At 45.3% G+C, this 20,625-nt stretch overlaps 1 protein-coding gene across 1 annotated transcript in view; it reads left to right on the top strand.

The window, feature by feature from the left end:
- Positions 1 to 20,625, top strand: part of LOC141131772 (uncharacterized) — a 759,715-nt gene that overhangs the window by 454,621 nt on the left and 284,469 nt on the right. The window contains exons 82-83 of the mRNA XM_073619424.1: positions 2,013 to 2,048; positions 6,818 to 6,874. Coding sequence (XP_073475525.1) covers positions 2,013 to 2,048; positions 6,818 to 6,874 — 93 coding nt within the window. The remainder of the gene's footprint in view (positions 1 to 2,012; positions 2,049 to 6,817; positions 6,875 to 20,625) is intronic.

The following is a 20,625-nucleotide window of genomic DNA, read 5'->3' on the forward strand; positions in this document are numbered from 1 at the left end:
AACGGTGGTAGGTGATGTAGGATGTAATGTGTAGTATGTTTCTATTGATTGAACAAAGGGGTATAGAATGTAGTATAAATGGTGTATATATAAATGAAATAAACAATAAAAATTTTTGATTATTAAAAAAAGGAATACTTCCCTGTGGCCCAGTCTCTGAAGGGAGAGGATCGTGCTCTGCTTCAGTATGTCACAGTACATGTTGGCATTCATTGTTTCCTCAACGAACTGTAGCTCCCCAGTGCCGGCAGCATTCATGCAGCCCCAGACCAGGACCCTCCCACCACCATGCTTGACTGTAGGCAAGACACACTTGTCTTTGTACTCCTCACATGGTTTCTACCACACACGCTTGACACCATCTGAACCAAATAAGTTTATGTAGGCTTCATCAAACCACAGGACATGGTTGCAGTAATCCATGTCCTTAGTCTGCTTGTCTTCAGCACACTGTTTGTGGGCTTTCTTGTGCATCACCTTTAGAAGAGGCTTCCATATGGGACGACAGCCATGCAGACAAATTTGATGCAGTGTGCGGCTTATGGTCTGAGCACTGACAGGCTGACCCCGCACCCCTTCACCCTCTGCAGCAATGCTGGCAGCACTCATGCGTCTATTTCCCAAAGACAACCTCCGGATATGACGCTGAGCACGTGCACTCAACTTCTTTGGTCGACCATGGCGAGGCCTGTTCTGAGTGGAACCTGTCCTGTTAAACCTCTGTATGGTCTTGGCCACTGTGCTGCAGCTCAGTTTCAGCGTCTTAGCAATCTTCTTATAGCCTAGGCCATAAGAGCTCTTTGCCATGAGGTGCCATGTTAAACTTCCAGTGACCAGTATGAGAGAGTGAGAGCGATAACACCAAATTTAACACAGCTGCTCTCCATTTACACCTAAGACCTTGTAACACTAATGAGTCACATGACACCGGGGAGGAAAAATGGCTAATTGGGCCCAATTTGGACATTTTCACTTAGGGGTTTACTCACTTTTGTTGCCAGCGGTTTAGGCATTAATAGCCGTGTGTTGAGTTATTTTGAGGGGACAGCATATTTACACTGTTATACAAGCTGTACACTCACTACTTTACATTGCAGCGTCATTTCTTCAGTGTTGTCACATGAAAAGATAAATTAAAATATTTACAAAAATGTGAGGGGTGTACTCACTTTTGTGAGATACTGTATATATATACTTTCTCCCATCAACCACAGTGATCTTTGGGTTCTTCTTTACCTCTCTTACCATCTTACTAAGGCTCTTCTCCCCCGATAACTCAGTTTGGCCAGACGACCAGCTCTAGGAAGGGTTTTGGTCTGCCCAAACGTCTTCCATTTAAGGATTATGGAGGCCACTGTGCTCTTAGGAACCTTAAGTGCAGCAGAATTTTTTTTTGTAACCTTGGCCAGATCTGTGCCTTGCCACAATTCTGTCTCTGAGCTCTTCAGGCAGTTCCTTTGACCTCATGATTCTCATTTGCTCTGACATGCACTGTGAGCTGTAAGGTCTTATATAGACAGGTGTGTGGCTTTCCTAATCAAGTCCAATCAGTATAATCAAACACAGCTGGACCCAAATAAAGGCGTAAAACCATCTCAAGGATGATCAGAAGAAATGGACAGCACCTGAGTTAAATATATGAGTGTCACAGCAAAGGGTCTGAATACTTAGAACCATGTGATAGTTCCGTTTTTCTTTTCGAATAAATCTGCAAAAATGTCAACAATTCGGTGTTTTTCTGTCAATATGGGGTGCTGTGTGTACATTAATGAGGAAAAAAATGAACTTAAATGATTTTAGCAAATGGCTGCAATTATACCAAAGAGTGAAAAATTTAAGGGGGTCTGAATACTTTCCGTCCCCACTGTGTATATATATATATATATATATATATATATATATATATGCAGTATGTTCAATATATATACATTATCTGCACCTCACAGGCTGTGCTATGGTATGGTTTATTTCTAGCATAGAATGTTAACTATGTATATTTTTTTTTTTTATAGGGTGATCGAGGAGTGAATGGTTACAAGGGAGAAAGGGTAAAAGGCCAAAATATTTGTTTTGTATTTAGGTTTTTTGGCATAACCTAATCAAGCACTTATGAAAAAAAGTGTAACAGACTAGGTATCTAAACAGATCTTATTGTCTAACAGTAACAACAATACATTATTACATTTTTCGCCGTATAACATGTGCCAACGTATAACATGCACCCCAATTTAAGAGGGAAGTTTCAGGAAAAAAAACTTAAAAAAAAAAAAAAAAAACACTTTGAAGCAAAATAATGGTCAGTGAGCATCAATGCAGCCTGATCTGTGCCCATCTGCAGCCTGATCTGTGCCCATCTGCAGCCTGATCTGTGCCCATCTGCAGCCTGATCTGTGCCCACCTGCAGTCTAATCAGTGCCCATCTGCAACCTAATCAGTGCCCACCTTCAGTCTGCTCAGTGTCCATCTGCAGCATTGCTCAGTGTCCATCTGCAGCCTTGCTGTTATATATGCTGCCATCGAGGGATAGATGGGGACGAGCACTGCCGAAATAGAGCCGGATCTCCTGCTCAGCGTCACGCCCAGTCTCGCCGATTGGCCCGGATCCTATGATAGACATAACGCCGGTCCAATGCCAGGACGTCCATGCTAGTAGCCCTCCAGGGGGGCGAGACTGAGCGTGACTGCGAGCAGAGCCGAGTACACAGAAGATCCAGCTCTATTTCGGCAGCGCTCATCCCCTCCTACCCATCGGTGGCAGCCTATATCGGCGTATAACACGCACACACGATTTTCCCCCTATTTTAAGGGGGAAAACGTGCGTGTCATACGCTGATGGATACAGTATATTGAGCAGTACCGGGATAATGTCATCCAGCACCCAGGGCAAAGATGCCAAGCTGCCACGCCGTTCATGCTGTGCTGAGTCTCTTTAAATTTGAAAAGTTTGCTATTTGCAAATATTTGTGAGGTAGGACTGTGTTAGGTGGCACACCAAGTGTGGTAGGACTATGTTGGGTGGCTATTTCAACGCAGACCCACCACAAGACCAGGTAAAATACCTTATCTCCTCTTTTTTTAGCGCAGTGCTAGGCAATCTACTGCCTCGCATCGTGCTGCAGTCAATAGAACTAAATGAGATGTCATTGTGTGAGCAGTGTGATGCACTGCAATTGGTACATTGGCACTGCTTGCCATCCCAACGCACACCAGTTGTTGTGTTCTAATGTTGGTGTAAAGGTACCCTAAAGCTCATAAAATTTATTTAAAGTTCCTGTCTTTATAGTTTCATTGTTTTTACATTTATGAATGGATTTGTGGTTGTTAACAAATCCATTCATAGTTCTAAACTCTGAAGTGAGTATAGTGGTCAGCCACTATTGTGCTCACCTCATCTTTACACATTTGTACGAATGGCTTTAGTTACCTTCAAACCCATCCATACATAATCAATGGATGTGAAGGTATTCAAAGCCATATACCTTCAAAGGCTGCTGTCAGATCTGGACAGCACTGGATCAGGGCCGATCCTGGACGGGTGCACAGGGTGCACCATGCCCAGGCGTCGCAAGCTGAGGCAGTGGGGGGCGCCGAAGCTCCAGTGGCACTCATTTATGTAGCAGGGGCTACTCTGTCACCAGTGACCCTGCACCTCTCGCCGTTCGCGTTCACATTAATCCACTGTGAGATCGAGCCTGTCAGCTCCTGCAGGGATTTCCCCCCTCCCTCTCCTCCTCACACTGCCATGTGTGTGAGCGCCGCTCTCAGAGCCAAGCCGCCCTCTCTGTTCCCTCCCCTGCTTCCTCATTGGCAGGGGGAGGGAGCCCATCACCAGCCAGGACTCAAGCAGTTGCAAAACACTGTGGGACATAAAGTTCCTATCGCCAGTGGCCCCATAGCAATCCCTGGGGGCAGAGACACTCCCCAGCCTGCCCACAGGAGGGGACAGACGAGAGGCTGCGGAGGAGTGGAGGGTCACTCCACGAGGCGAGAGGACAGAGATAATGTAAGTGTTTAGTGAATATTTCTTTTTAATAGAAAAAAAAAGGTGTTTCACTATGAAGTATTCTCTCTTCCTTCTCATTGTTTCATGCTGGGAGCTAATTTTTATTATTAACCAGTTCCAGACACCCACCGCACATTTACTGTGGCAGGGCGGCCTGGCTGCACGAAACAACGCACCTATATGTTGTGGCTTCTTCCAGGGTCTGATGCGCTTGCGCACACCTCCAGCGACTGGCTCGGGCTGTGATTGAGCCCACCCATCATTGACAGGAGAGGCAGACCACTGTTCTATCAGACAGGAAGATGGAGATCTTGTGTTTCTGCTAAGCAGGAACACAGATCTCTCTCTTCCTCTAATCAAGCCATCCCCCACACTGTTAGAAAGCACTCCCTAGGAGCACACTTGACCCTTTGATCGCCTCTGTTGTTAACCCCTTTCCTGACAGTTTCATTAGTAAGTGAGAGTGCATTTTTTTAGCAATGATCACTGTATTAGTGTCACTGGTCCCCAAAAAGTGTGCCTTAGTGTCGGATTTGTCAGCCACAATGTCGCAGCCCCGCTAAAAATCGCTGATCACCGCCATTACTAGTAAAAATAAAAATAAAAATGAATAAAAATATCCCATAGTTTGTAAACACAATAACTTTTGCACAAACCAATCAATATACACTTCTTGGTATTTTTTTTTTCACCAAAAACATGTAGCAGAATATATATTGACTTAAAGTGGTTGTAAATTCCCCTACCCAACTTTACCGCATGTAAAGCATTTTGCAGTCACTTACTTGTAGGTGGCTTTAAAAATTGTAAAGATTGCGCTGTTTAGGTGATATCACCGTTCTGTTTCAGTGACTTCACTTTGCACTTGCATTTTGTCCCTCATTTACGGCACACTCAGTAAGACGTCAGTCTATGCATCTATGTGCCATGCGTCTGATAGTAGAGCTGCACTGCATCACAATCCTACGAGATCCCGATGTTCATGAAACACCCCATATGACCAGCTACGTCACAGGGGGCATGAACAAGGACATTCATGTTTAACGCTGGGAGGATATTTGCATGTGTGCTCTTGTTGATTTCCCGGGCCATTGCCATGGTAATGATATACTAGAATGAGGCTTGGTTAATCTTTACTGAGCATGCCCGAGATTCTTGCTTTGACAGAAAGGAAAGGGCGGAAGTACAGATGAGGCTGGAATCGGAAGGCAACCACAAACATGGTGCCGGCTTAGGCAGGAACAGATAAAAAATAAACCAAGCTGCAGAAAGAAAGATCCTAGAACGCTAATTCTTATCCTGGTGAGTTTATAAATGCTGTACATAGCGGCCATATGATTACTGGGAATATTTCTTCTGCATTTACTTCCTCTTTAAATTGATGAAGAAATTACATTTTTTTACATTTTTTTATTGGATATGTTTAATAGCAGAAAGTAAAAAATACAATTTTTTTTTTCAAAATTGTCGGTCTTTTTCTGTTTAAAGTGCAAAAAATAAAAACCACAGAGGTGATCAAATACCACCAAAAGAAAGCTCTATTTGTGAAAAAATTGACAGTTAAAGCAACGCAGTGCCATATCGCAAAAAATGGCTTGGTCATGAAGAGGGTGAAACCTTCCGGGGGTAAAGTGGTTAATGAGCCAAGTGATGCTGCTGTTTGTTGCCAAAAAAGGGGACCCATGGATTGTCCTTTGCCTCCCAGCCATATATAAATATAAAACAGCTCTAAAAAGCCACATGTATGAGAGGTGTAGTCATTGCCATAGAAACATTTGTAAGGGGTTAATAAGATGACCATGCCCATGTGGGGGCGCCTGAAATATTTCTGCACCCAGGCTACCGTGACCCTGCTGGCTTCTATATACAGTTGCATTGATAGATTGGAATTTTTCAGGGTTTGCTTACCAGCCCCAGCCTGTAATTTCTGCTGCCAGTGTGGGAGGAGTTGGCTGGGGGGTGTAGGATAACAGAAGAAATATGTGGGTAGGGGCAGGTAAAGAAACCCAGAAAAGCCATGAGCTGTCAGCGCATCTGTATGCAGAAGCCAGCAGCTGTATTTACAGGATACAGGATCACTACACTGATGGGAGGGAGAAGCAGGAAGCAGGAGGGAAAGAGAGCACAGCCCCGCCTCCTCCTGGCTGTACACTTCTGCACTCGGCTGTGCGTATGTTCTCCTCCTTCATGATAGTGCAGGTCCTATATCCATGTGAACACCACTACCAGCTTCTGAATACAGGAGTTCTACACTTGCAGGATGGAAGAGGGGGAGAGAGAACACAACAGACACCTACTACAGGGTCTCTTTACCTCTCCTCGCCACTCCTAGCACTTTGCTGACAGGAGTAGTAATGCCGCTGTCACTACTTCTGTCAGCCTTGTAACAGAAGGAAGGCTCCTCCATCACTACAGTAAACCATTGTGCCCAGGTCAACAGGTCCTCCTACCCACCCCTTTCCCTAGCCCTGATGTCGAGGGTTTAAGATCCACAACATTTCTGATTGCAGCATAGATATAAGTATAGATATTGATACTGTTATTTGTTTACTGTTGAACATAGCATTGCATTTAAGTTCAGCTTATTAATTCCAATATATTGCACAGTCCTGGAGTTATTCACAAAGATAATTGTGAATACTGTTGAACACTACTATCTTTAACTAAATTATAAATACTCAAAACATAATATGTACTTTATTTATATAATGCTTTGTTCATATGAGAGAGAGATAGAGAGAGAAAGACAGATAATTACATGAGTGAGGCAAAATCCTTAATAGCATGCTAACTTGTGTGTCTCTGTTTATTTAGGGTGACCCAATGACAATATTTGGAACTCCAGGCTACAAAGGAAGTAAAGGAGAGCTGGTTAGTAACTTTAGATCAAACATTTATCAATCACAGTTAAATACTGCAAGCAAAGTGATCAGTTCAAATATTTATGTATTGTACATTTGTATGTGTTTTTAGTACATCTGAACCATGGAGATTCTACGTTCTTGAATATTTCTCCTTCACTCTGTAAAACAAATGAACAAAATGCACTTTGTAGAAAATTCACAGAGATGTCCATTTAAGATGACATCATCCCACCTTTCTCCATTTATTGAAAATGGGGAATGCAGGGATAAAGGAAGTTGAAATGAAAGTAGGCAAAGTGGACATCTATTGTCTATTGAGGGAGGCAGGGTTGTAGTAATTCCTGGACATGTGGTTATTTGTAGCTGCCTTCAGAAGGTGGACAATGGCAAACAGAAAAAAAAACTACCTCATATAATTTCACCCCTAACCATCCAGCCTCAGTTTTTTGCTAATGTTCTAGTTTTGGATTCTTTCTTTTCAGCTCTGCTGACGAAAAATGTATCCCTTATTTATTTTGCTTCTTCTCCACCAATGTGTTTTATGTTCAGTCGAGAACTCCATGGTTCTGCTTGAGCTACTATAGTTATCCGGATCGGCTAATCTTTAGCATAGCCTTGTAGGCTGTACTTGGACCCCCCCTGGAATATAAACTGTGGGTTTAGCCTGGATTGTGACCTTTGAGCACTGGGCTCTGTCTGTGGTGCTTTTTGAACCTTGTATTAGTTTATGTAAGTTAGCCACAATGCACTTTCCAGGTTGAGAGCCATGGTGCAACCTCTGATGAGACCCAGTTTCTAGAGACTTTATCTGTGGTTAAGCCCATGGACTAGGCAAAGAGTCTCTGGATAGTGTCCTTTGGGCACTGGGCTCTACATTACGGTGCTTTCTGAACCTGTGGTACTGTGTCAGTAAGCAACAGAGTGCTGCCTACTTTTAGAGCACTGGTGCAATCTCTAGTGTCTCCCTGTGTAAGCATACCTCAGAATGTGACACATATATGTTGGTAAGTAATATTTGTGCAATGAGCTCAGCATGTGGCACTTCAATGCCGGTGTGTACTGGCTTGTAAGCCGCTGAGTGCTATCCTAAAACAGTGGTACAACCTTAGGTTTATCCCGGTCTCTCACAATTCCCTAAGTAAATTTTACCTCTGGAAATGTTGAATGCTTCCCAGTGTGTTTCCTTAAGATGCTGCACAAGGGCGTTTTAAATCAGTTAGCCAAGGAATGGCTAACTGAACTCAAGTACTACCTCTGATATAATGAAATCAATAAAAGTGATATCACTGTTAAATACAGCACTGTAGTATTAAATCTTCCAAAAATACACATAGCATATATGTATATATATGTAGGAAGGCCAGTATGGTGGCCTGAATTTATGGGAGGAGCCCGGGGGGTATTTAAGCAGCCCGCTCACCTGTGGTGCTTGTCGGTTTCCTGTGCGCGATACGTTACGTCACTAGGCCGACTATTCGAATACCAACGTCCGCAAGTTGTTGTCTCGCGAAGTTCCCGTATTCGTTATTTCCGTGCTCAAAACCTTCGAAGTCCGTGTTTACCGTTCGTAGTTCGTACCACGCGTCTGGCTTGGCTGTCGCAGGTAGGGTCCCGTCGGACTTTGTTTTTTCGTTTTCATATCATGTCACTAAACCGTGATTTCAAATTTTCGTATCACTCGCTTTTTACAAACGTAACCGCAATGTATATCACTCGTACTATCGTTATGTTACCGTTCGCCTTACTCGAAAACCACCGCGACGCAGACGTCGCTTAATTTCTAGCATGTCGGTGATTTCATATACGTCTGTAGACAGCCACAGCGAGTCGCAATTCTCAAATCTATCGGATCAAGTCAGTTCGTTGCCAATCATTTCTCATTTCTGAAACATTTCTAAACTCATTTCTAACATTTCAAATCATTTCAATCATTTCTCATTTCAGTCACCTACCGCGCTCCGATTCGAATCCAGTCGCACCTAAAAAGATGCACCGATTCGCTCTGGTGTGCCCCAGTAGTCACGGCCTCATTTCAGTACATGCTCCAGAGTTACGTTATTTCAGTCATTCGTATCTCTGTCATGGTTATCATTTCATTACCACGTATCACGTTCCGACATGAATTCAGTCGCATGGAAATGCACCGATTCGTCTCGGCGTGCCCCAGGATTGGCCACATTTCAGTACATGCTCCGGAGTCCGATTCGTAGTCAGTCGCTACAACAGCGCGACTGATTCGCGCCTCCGTCATGGCAAACGATATGTTACACCTGCACTTACCGCGCTCCGCTTCGAATCCAGTCGCATCTTCCATGCACCGATTCGTTACGGCGTGCCCCAGGGCTCGGCCTCATTTCTGAAACATGCTCCAGAGTCCGGATTATAGCTAGTCGCAGATATCGGGCGACTGATCCGTGTCTCTGTCATGCAATTACTACCATTTCACTCCCACAGCGCATCACCGTTTCGAAACCAGTCGCATCTGAGTTGCACCGATTCGTCACGGAATGCCTCACTTGTTTCGGCCGTATCCATACCTATACCAGAGCTCGGTTCGTTGCCAGTCGCAAAATACGGCACAACCAATTCGAGCCTCGGTCAAGGTTAACATTTCTCTCATTCATTTCATACTGCGCTCCGATTCGAATCCAGATGCATCAAACAGGCACCGATTCGTCCCGGTGTGCACCAATGTTTTTTCAGTTGCCTCATTTCAGTACATGCTCCAGAGCCCAGTTCACGGTCGGATCAGTCACGACACGACCAGACCGGACCTCTGTCATGGAGTTCATTCATTTCATAATCAAGGCAAACATTTCGAATCATTTCATTGTCACAAGATTGCAAGCACCATACAAATCGTTGTTTCAAGTTAGTTAGCAATCCCTTCACGAATTATCACCTTTCATTTTCTCTAGGTCAGTCAAAGTTCAGTAGGTCCACCCTGCACCAGGTTGGACGATATCCCCCCAGGTAAAAAAAAAAAAAAAAGAAGAATGGGAGGATAAGTCGGGTAAGTATGACTCAGGGGATCAAAGAAAAACTTGAAATTCATGTCACCCCCAATAGGTTACAGTCAACCGGAAAATAAGAGCTCAAGACAGGAGATTCTCACCAGATCAACTATGTCTCAGGCCGGCAGCGAAGACTTCACGGCCCCCCTGTCACCTTCCCCGGTCTCAGAGAGCGGCAGCGTGCAGTCCCTCAGGGGATGGACTATCCCCAAACTGATGGCAGAGCTGAGACGCAGAGGTGTGCCCTTCCCCGCCACAGCGAGGAAAGGCGAGCTCTTCAAACTCCTCTTTCCCCCACCAGCTGCAGGACCCAGTACCCAACAGGCATCCCTCCAGTCAATATCATCAGCTATCTCACAATTACACACGATGGTGTCATCATTGTCTACCTCAGTTACAGACGTCCAAACCAGGGTGGCACTCCTGGAGGCTCGACCGGCCACAGCTGTCCCCGACCCAACCGCAACTCAAACCTTGACACCTCTTCCTGCAGGTACCTCAGGCTGGAGCCCCATTGTCTACCCCTCCCATCTGGTCCCAACCAGTATCAGGAAGGACATTTTGGACGGCAGGGACATCAACCTGGCCTCTCTCCTTATTTCCGTACACGATTTGGCGGAAAATAAGGCCTACTCCTGGGGTGACATATCGGTGGTCCTTAAAGCCAAAGACCCCAGATTGAATCGCAAATTATCGGTCCCAGAATTTACCCTGGCCTTTGGCATGCTCAGAGATGTCCTATGCTCAGCCACCCCCAGCAGACGGGAAGAGCTGGACTTGTATCTCCATACGGTAGTAGACTTGGGCTACAAGTATGGAGGATTTGCATTTTATGATTACCACCGTTCCTTTTCCGCTAAGGCCGCCGCTAGACTCACACAGTTCCAGACTACGACAAATTGGAGTCTCATGGACACAGAGCTCTTCTGCCGCCACTTTGCCGGCTTACGCTCACCTCTGTGTGCGATTTGTCAGTCCGCCACCCACACTGCCACCTGGTGCGCCAATGCGGCGATCAAACGGCCCTTCGAGTTTCCCTCTACCTCGGGTACAATTCAGGGTCAGTCGCCCCCTGAACCAACGCCTCAGGTGGACAAATTCGGACGCCCAGTCCGAACCGTGGGAGGGGCAGCCATCTGTAATAACTACAACTACGGGTCCTGCAACTTCAGCCAGTGCCGCCTACTCCACATCTGCACCTTATGCCAAAGAGCACACCCAAGGAATTTGTGTGAAGTCAAACAACACAAGAGGGCATGACTAAGCCGGATCAACCTCTTATGGTTAGGACTGTACCTCACCTCACATCTCACCCCTTCTCTGGCCACCTACCTTATCCAAGGCTTCACAGCAGGCTTTCACACCGGCCTCATTTCACTACCCCACAGTACTCACGAATGTGCCAATCTTCGTTCAGCAGCCATTGACGAACAAGCCATAGATCAGCTCTTACAAGCAGAGGTAGATCGAGAGTACGTTATAGGCCCTTTCACTTGCCCCCCTTTCAGCACATGAAGAGTCAGCCCTATTGGGCTTGTCAAGGGCAAGTTCACGAATAAATTGCGTTTGGTGTACGACCTGTCTGCGCCTCATTCTTCCCACATCCCCAGTCTCAATTCCCTGATCCCCTCCGAAGAGTTCTCCCTAAAATATTCCTCCGTCGACATGGCAATACAAGCAATCATCAAAGCAGGTACAGGTGCCTGGCTCTCCAAAGCCGACATCTCGGATGCCTTCAAGTTCCTGCCCATCCACCCATCCCTTTGGTGCTGGCATGGCATCAAGTGGAAGGAGGCATATTATTTTGCCACAAAACTGACCTTCGGTTCGAAGAGTAGTCCGTGGCTCTTCGACACGTTCGCTCAGTCCCTTGTGTGGATACTGTTACACAAGGGTCAATGCCAAGAAGTCATCCATTACCTGGATGACTTCCTACTAATAGAACCTCCCAGCAAGCCCCCAGGAGACCTCGACAAACTCAGAGTGATATTCGGAAACCTCAATGTTCCCATCGCCGAGCACAAAGTCGACGGCCCAGCACACATCATCACCTTTCTCGGGGTCAGCTTGGATACCTGCGCTATGCAAGCCAGTCTCCCCCTCGACAAACTAACACGCATTAGGGCGGTCCTTCACGAATTCACACATACCAAGGGCTGTACCAAAAAGCAGTTACAATCTCTCCTGGGAATGCTTAATTTCGCCATGCGAATTATTCCACAAGGCCTCACCTTTGTATCACGCCTGCTTAGATTCCTGTCAGAAACTCAAGACCCCGATCAGATCTTAAATCTAGACTCCGCAGCTATAGCGGACCTATCTATGTGGGAGGAATTCTTGTCCGCCTGGAACGGCATATCCCTATTTATACCCATGGTTTCGCCCCTGTCACCCCAGGTAGTGACAGACGCTGCAGCCTCCACAGGTTTCGCGGCAATTTTTGGCCACCATTGGTTTTCAGGACCCTGGCCTCAACAGATACTGTTGATACCCGGCTTTACTCAAACATCTGCCCTCTTTGAACTTTATCCCATAGTGGCAGCTGCACAGCTCTGGGGCCACCACTGGACAGGACAAACCGTAGTCTTCACCACCGACAACCAGGCCACAGCAGACATCATCAACAGAGGCAGGTCCAAGTCCCTAGCAGTCATGTCCTTCCTGCGCAGATTGGTACAACTGTCTTTACAGCGTCAGTTTAATATACACTGTGCATTTATTCCCGGCAGATACAACTTAGCTGCTGACGCACTGTCACGTTTTAATTACACCTCCTTTTTTGAACAGGTTCCTGATGCCGAACCAATGTCGGCCCCTATCCCTGTCTGGTCACAACTGACCCTGGACTAGTTCAACATTTACACAGAGCAACGCAACTCATCAATCATTCACTCTCTCACAACACACTCAAAGCCTACCAGACAGCTTGGAAGGCGTTCAACAAATTCCTCACATCCTGCCGTAAAGGACCAACAGATGTCAAACAGGTACTGGCCTTCACTGCACACTGTCACACGCAGCTGGCCTTATCCTACAATACCATTCGGCTATACCTAGCAGGCATTCAACATTTCTTGACGCTTGAAGACCCCACGAAATCTTCACTGTTCTCATCACACGCTATACGAGCCATCCTAAGGGGCATTCAGAAACAACAACCAGTCATCATCACCAAGCGCTTACCCATTACGGGGCCCATCTTTAGGGACATGTCAACTATTCTGGCTACTTCGCCATTCGGTCTGCTCCCCAGCACGGTCTTACCAGCAGCCATATATTTAGCTTACTATGGGTTCTTGCGACCTGGCGAATTCACCTCTAACAGACCCACAGACCAAGTACTATGCAGACGGCACTTGCTTCGATACCAAGACCATTTCATTCTGCACCTCGAGGTCTCTAAAACCCAGCAAACGGGCTCAGGAGTGAACATTCACCTCTACAAAACCAACAACAGCTGGTGTCCAGTCACTGTACTCAACCGACTCCTGTCACTCCTGCCTGAGCAACCAGACAGCAGTCCCCTTCTACCATTCCCAGTTAAACCCTTAAGCGCCTCTCAGTTTGTGAAACACATAAGGATACTTCTCCGCAATCTTCACCTTAACCCTAGTCAGTATTCCGGACACTCCTTTCGCATCGGAGCAGCCTCCGCAGCGTCTCGCCACGGGGTTCCAGACCACATCATCAGAAGACTAGGCAGGTGGAAATCAGCCTGCTTCGCCCGGTATATCCCCAATCCGCAAACAGAGATGGCACAGGCATTCTCCAAATTGGCCCAATAAATATCTGAAAACCAATAAAATTATAACCCTACCTGAATGTTTTTGCCCCCTTATTTTGGCATACCGGCCATTAGACCAAGGCACACTTTCAGGTCCATTTCATATGGTAAGTCCACGCTTTCAGGTCTATCTCCGATGGTAAGTCTTATCTTTACTATAAGTGTTATCTATGTCCATATCGGACATACGGCTCCGACCATAAGTAGGAAGGCCAGTATGGTGGCCTGAATTCATGGGAGGAGCCCGGGGGGTATTTAAGCAGCCCGCTCACCTGTGGTGCTTGTCGGTTTCCTGTGCGCGATACCCACCCTCCCATCCCCATTTCACAGCATTTCTCAACTATTCATTTCATTCATTTCTCTTACAGAATAATCATTTCTTAAACCAGGGTATGCCCCCTTATTTTGGCATACCAGCCATTAGACCAAGGCACACTTTCAGGTCCATTTCATATGGTAAGTCCACGCTTTCAGGTCTATCTCCGATGGTAAGTCTTATCTTTACTATAAGTGTTATCTATGTCCATATCGGACATAGGGCTCCGACCATAAATATATATATATATATATATATATATATATATATATAAATAAATATATATATATATATATATATATATATATATATATATATATATATATATATATATATATATATATATATATATATATATATATATATATATATATATATATAGTTGTTTGTATCTATAACCACTTCAACTCTTCTGGGAAGGCTGTCCACATGGGTTAGAGGTGTGGGAACATTTGACCATTATTTCAGAAGCGCATTTGTGAGGTCAGACACTGATGTGGACGTGAAGGCCTGGCTTGTTTTCTCCACTCTAATTCATCCCAAAAGTGTTCTATAGGGTTGAGATCAGGACTCTGGGCAGGCAAGTTAAGTTCCTCCACCCAAAACTCGCTCATCCATGTTTTTACAGGAGCGGATCCAGGGGGGGGGGCAACGGGGCAATTGCCCCCCCCCGATAAATTAGTTGCGGGTGAGTGAGCAGGTGGGCAGCTTGGCGGACAGGTGAGTGAGAGGGTGGTTCAGCGGGCGGGCAGCTCAGTGGACGGGCGAGTGAGCAGGCAGCTCGGCGGGCGGGCAGCTTGGTGGACAGGTGAGTGCCTGGGTGAGTGGCTCAGTGGGTGAGCGGGCTGGCCAGTCGGCAGGTGAGCGGGCGGCTGGCCAATCAGTGGGCTGGCGGGTGGGGGAGCAGAGAGATGACATGGTCTCTCACCACCCGGCTACTGCCCTGCATCCCTATTTTTCTTTTTAGTTTGAATGCTCAGGTTCTTTAACCAGGTATCTGTTTGAATCCTTAGTGCTGACATCACTTGCATCATGCACTCTCTCTTTCCCTACTCTTAGGAAAGGGTTTGTCTGCTGCTGCTCCTATTTAGTGAAGTTGCGTGGATACTTCAGTAGCACATACCTCTGACCCTGTTGGCACTTCCTCCTCCAGTGTGATCAAGGCACTTGTAATAATTTCTGACTTTGATTCAAAATCTTAGGCTAATCCTGATACTTTAAGGAGCACACTCTCCTACATGAGGTTATGGTCTTATATGGCTTACACTGTTGCAAATACCTTGACAGTTCCTTCCTATCTGGAAAACTTCCTGTGTGAGGCCTGGAAGCTGCCTATTATATCATGGCCTTCACCTAAACATGTGAAGGAAATTTTTCTGCTCGATAGGAGATTAGCGGACATCACCTTAGTGAATACAGTCTTTGCATTTAGGGACTTCACTGATGCTCAGCTAGAATCCTTGTTTAGGTCCCAGTTTGATTTAGCTGGAACCTCTCTCTGCCCTCTACCGGCGGTGACTTTAATGTATGAAAACAGATCTGAATAGAGCCCATCTTTTTAAAAGAGATCCTCTACCTCAAATCACGACCCTTAAGTTTTACAAGGTATTTTTCAAATGCATAAAGTTCTCCTTTTCAGCTGTGATGGTCTCCAAGAAGCCTTTAAGTTGGTGTCTTGCATGTCAGTTATGTCTGTCCATATGCATAGGTCACTGTGGGTACCTGCTTGGAACGTAGATGATAAGTTTAAATAATGTATTATTTGGTTGTCCTTTCAGGGTCTGTTAGATAATTCTTTTAACAGTAGCATGCCCAAACTTCCTGACTGTGATTCTGGGCACCACTTCACTGTAGAAAATGTGTTGGTGATGTAGAGCAACCTTCTGGTTAAAAGCATATCCCAACCATTTACCAGTGGGGTTTTTTTTTCCTCATTATATTCAGTCTCTTTGATATTTTTCTTTTTTTTTCAAATAACAGTTTTATTAATTATTTCAGCATGTACAAAGAACATAGACAGAACACAGTAATTTCCAGGCAGTGCTAGAACAGGAATATAGCCAGTACAGACATTGTAGCAGTAATTGGTGCAGGATCATTGCTAAATCATTCTATGAACTGTTAGAAAATAATTTAAATTTGCCATAGGCTATGTGAGAGCCTATGGAGTGTGAGAGAAAACATAAAAGAAAACATAGAAAAGAGAGAAGGGATAAAGAAAATTGAAGAAATAAGATAATAAAGAGAAGATGGGAAAATAAGGTAGTAGCTCAACCATCGGCTCAGGGCGGGTCCTCCCGGCAGTGCCACTCCTCCCAGACCTTATCGTGCATTTCCAACCTATCCTGTAATCTAGGTGTCATTTTTTTCCATTAGTTCCACATCTTTTATTCTGGTGCACAGATCTTCTTGAGAGGGTGGGGAGCGCGCTTCCAGTTGAGGGCAACCAGACATCGTGCAGCTATCAGAACATGTCTATGTAGCTTCTTGGATGGTTTGGCAAGTGGTAATGGTGACACGCCCAGTAAGAAAAATGTTGGCGTAAAGGGGACCTGCACCCCAAAGAAGCGGGACAAAAAGCACTGTGTCACCGTCCAGAAGGGCACTATCATGGGGCAACTCCAGTAAATGTGGTAGAGGGTACCTTTGTCCCCCTGGCAGCACCAGCATCGATCAAAGCTAGAGGGGTAGATAACGTGGAGTACGTCCGGTGTCAGGTACCAAAAGTAAAGAATTTTACAAGCATTCTCTTTGCAGAGCATACAGAAGGAGCTTTTAGCCGCCTGGGACCAGATCGTCTGCCACGTCATCTCAGGGATTTCTTTTCCCAATAGCTTTTCCTAGCGGAGCATGTAGGCATGTTTACCTTGTTTTGGTATAGAATAGGAATTAAGTAGCCGGTATATGTTGGAGATCAGACCCCGGCGTGCTGATCCCTCTAGTACAGTGGTTCTCAACCCTGCTAGTGCCGTGACCCCTTGATAAAATTTCCCAAGTTGTGGGGACCCCTAACAGTAAAATTATTTTCATAGCGTGGGTTGTCAGCACCCAAAGCAAGACAAGTAATTTGCGCCCCTAACCCACAGACATTTAGCGCTCCATGAGTCCCTTTCACTCTTACAGTATTAAAACCCTTTCTGGTACATAATATCTTTCTCTTGGTTTTCCTTTCTTTCCCTTTTATCTCTCTCTATGCTAATTTCTTGTCCCCCATCCCTCTCTAGCCGTCCTTGTTCTTATTCTCTCACTTTTTCTCTATCCCTTTTTCTTTGTTCCTTCCCCTCTTTTCCTCTCCCTTCCATGTATTCTCTATTTTTATTCCTTCTCTTACTCTTTGGTGGGGGGAAATGGGATGAGTGGCAGTGCTGGGGGGAGTTTTGATCAGCCAACTTAGGTGCTCTTGATCAAAGTCATCTGCTGATCTGAGAACTGTAGTGGGGACTTTTAATGGAAACTATAATCCCAGGTAGTGTTACTCACTGTGACTCTGGCTTCACTGTGTCTCCGACTTTGTGGGGTCTCGCAGCAGTGACAACGATGCCGAAATCAGGAGATAGGGTCTCCTCCAGCCCCACCCACTTCATTCCTCACCAGTCAGCTGACCTCTAGTCTCTGCCCCCCCAGCCATGCTGTGAACTGAGAGGGGAGCTGCGAAGAGGCTGAGTGGGCAGCTATGGGCTCCAGGAACAGCCCAGCTGGGCGGCCGCGAAAAGGCTGGGAGAGCAGTGCAGGCTTCAGGAACAGCCCAGGATTCGGTGACCCCTGGCAAATCGTCATTTGACCCCCGAGGGGGTCCCGACCCCCAGGTTGAGAACCACTGCTCTGGTATTAAGCTCGCAAAGGGAGGTGGAGCTAAAAATTGGAGATTGGAATGAGCATAGAGGCATATTTGCGGATATCCATAAAACACCTGGTGAGGTAAGTCATATTTTTCCTGGAGTTCAGTAAACGTTAGTAATTTACGTGCTCTAGGGTCTACCAAGTGGCCAAAGTGGAATAGGTTCCGCGTTGCCCAGGGTGAAAACATCTGGTGAGTGAGACCAGCAGGTATCTTCGGGTTGCAGAGGAAAGAGGTTAACAGTGACTTTTCTGAGCTGAGCTCATAAGCTTGGGACATTTGGGTTTCTGCGGATGGATGACGCCAGGGGCTCAATGCATAGTGCAAACAATAGATTTGAGAGTGGGCACCCCTGGCAGGTCCCATTCGCAATCGGGAAAGAGGGAGACAAAGCAAAAGGAGTTTTCACTTGAGATGTAGGGTTGGTATAGAGGTGTAGAATAGCCTGCAGAAAGGGTACCCGGAATCCCATGTGGCGTAATGTGGCAAACGAGAAAGGCCATCTAAGGCAGTTGAAGGCTTTTCCGCTTCCAGACCTAGGACTAAGGACTCCAGGCCGTCCTTGTTTGCCACATCTATTAAGTCAATAACCCTTCTTGTGTTGACCTGATCTTTGTGTATTAAAGAGGGTAATATCGTGTTCAGGCATATTGAGAGGAGTTTGGTGAAAATTTTCAGTTCAGAGTTTAAGAATGCTATAGGCCTATAGCTAGCACATAGAGAGGGATCCTTGTCAGGTTTCGGTATTAAAGTGAGGAATGATATTTGCATGTCTGAGGGAATGAGAATTTGCTGAAGGAAGGCATCAAAGAGTTTACACATATGTGGCAGGAGTAGTAGAGGAAAGAATTTATAATACTCATAGGGGACACCGTCTGGACAGGGGATTTACACGTAGGTAGAGTTTTGATGGTTGACATGAGTTCCTCTTCCGTAATGGGTGTGTTGAGGGAAAGGAAGTCGGAGGCCTGAAGCCGGGAGATTCCACTTCATTCTAGATAGTGGTTGATGCGGTCAGTTAGTTTGGGGGGCGTCATGAGGGATCTCAGGGTTGTCGTGTAGTGTAGAACTCCTCAGAGGAGTGGGCAATGTCCTGGGGATGAGATACGCAGCCCATTCTGTTTTTAATTCGATGTGGGGTAGTCGTGTGAGAGCGTTCAGCCAATTTCCAAGCTAATAGAGAGTGGGCTTTGTTACCCTTATCATAGTACAGTTGTTCTAGTCTAGTCAGGGTCTTTTCTACTTGGCCTAGCGCCAGGTCTTTAATCACTTCAGCCCCGGAAGGATTTACCCCCTTCCTGACCAGAGCACTTTTTACAATTTGGCACTGCATCGCTTTAACTGCTAATTGCGCGGTCATGCAATGCTGCACCCAAACGAAATTTGCGTCCTTTTCTTCTCACAAATAGAGCTTTCTTTTGATTGTATTTGATCACCTTTGCCATTTTTATTTTTTGTGATATAAACGGAAAAAGACCAAAAATTTTGAAAAAAAATGATATTTTCTACTTTTTGTTATAAAAAAAATCCAATAAACTCAATTTTAGTCATACATTTAGGCCAAAATGTATTCGGCCACATGTCTTTGGTAAAAAAAATGTCAATAAGTGTATATTTATTGGTTTGCGCAAAAGTTATAGCGCCTACAAACTAGGGTACATTTTCTGAAATTTACACAGCCTTTAATTTATGACTGCCTATGTCATTTCTTGGGGTGCTAAAATGGCAGTGCAGTACAAAACCCCCCAAATGACCCCATTTTGGAAAGTAGACACCCCAAGGAAATTGCTGAGAGGCATGTTGAGCCCATTGAATATTTATTTTTTTTGTCCCAAGTGATTGAATAATGACAAAAAAAAAAAATTTAGAAAAAGTTGTCACTAAATGATATATTGCTCACACAGGCCATGGGCATATGTGGAATTGCACCCCAAAATACATTCAGCTGCTTTTCCTGAGTACGGGGATACCACATGTGTGGGACTTTTTGGGAGCCTAGCCACTTACGGGGCCCCGAAAACCAATCACCATCTTCAGGATTTCTAAGGGCGTACATTTTTTATTTCACTCCTCACTACCTATCACAGTTTTGAAGGCCATAAAATGCCCAGATGGCACAAACCCCCCCAAATGACCCCATTTTGGAAAGTAGACACCCCAAGCTATTTGCTGAGAGGCATGTTGAGTCCATGGAATATTTTATATTTTGACACAAGTTGCGGGAAAGTGACAATTTTTTTTTTTTTTTTGCACAAAGTTGTCACTAAATGATATATTGCTCACACAGGCCATGGGCATATGTGGAATTACACCCCAAAATACATTCTTTGCTTCTTCTGAGTACGGGGATACCACATGTGTTAGACTTTTTGGGAAATTTACGCCCTTAGAAAGCCTGAAGGCGGTGCTTGGTTTTCGGGGTCCCGTACGCGGCTAGGCTCCCAAAAAGTCTCACACATGTGGTATCCCCGTACTCAGAAGAAGCAAAGAATGTATTTTGGGGTGTAATTTCACATATTCCCATGGCCTGTTTGAGCAATATATCAGTTAGTGACAACTTTGTGCAAAAAAAAAAAAAATGTGTCTTTTTCCCGCAACTTGTGTCACAATATAAAATATTCCATGGACTCAACATGCCTCTCAGCAAATAGCTTGGGGTGTCTACTTTCCAAAATGGGGTCATTTGGGGGGGTTTGAACTGTCCTGGCATTTTATGCATGACATTTAGAAGCTTATGTCACACACCACCCACTCTTCTAACCACTTGAAGACAAAGCCCTTTCTGACCCTTTTTGTTTACATAAAA

The sequence above is a fragment of the Aquarana catesbeiana genome, linkage group LG03 (genome assembly GCF_042186555.1).
Source record: "Aquarana catesbeiana isolate 2022-GZ linkage group LG03, ASM4218655v1, whole genome shotgun sequence".
NCBI lineage: Eukaryota > Metazoa > Chordata > Amphibia > Anura > Ranidae > Aquarana > Aquarana catesbeiana.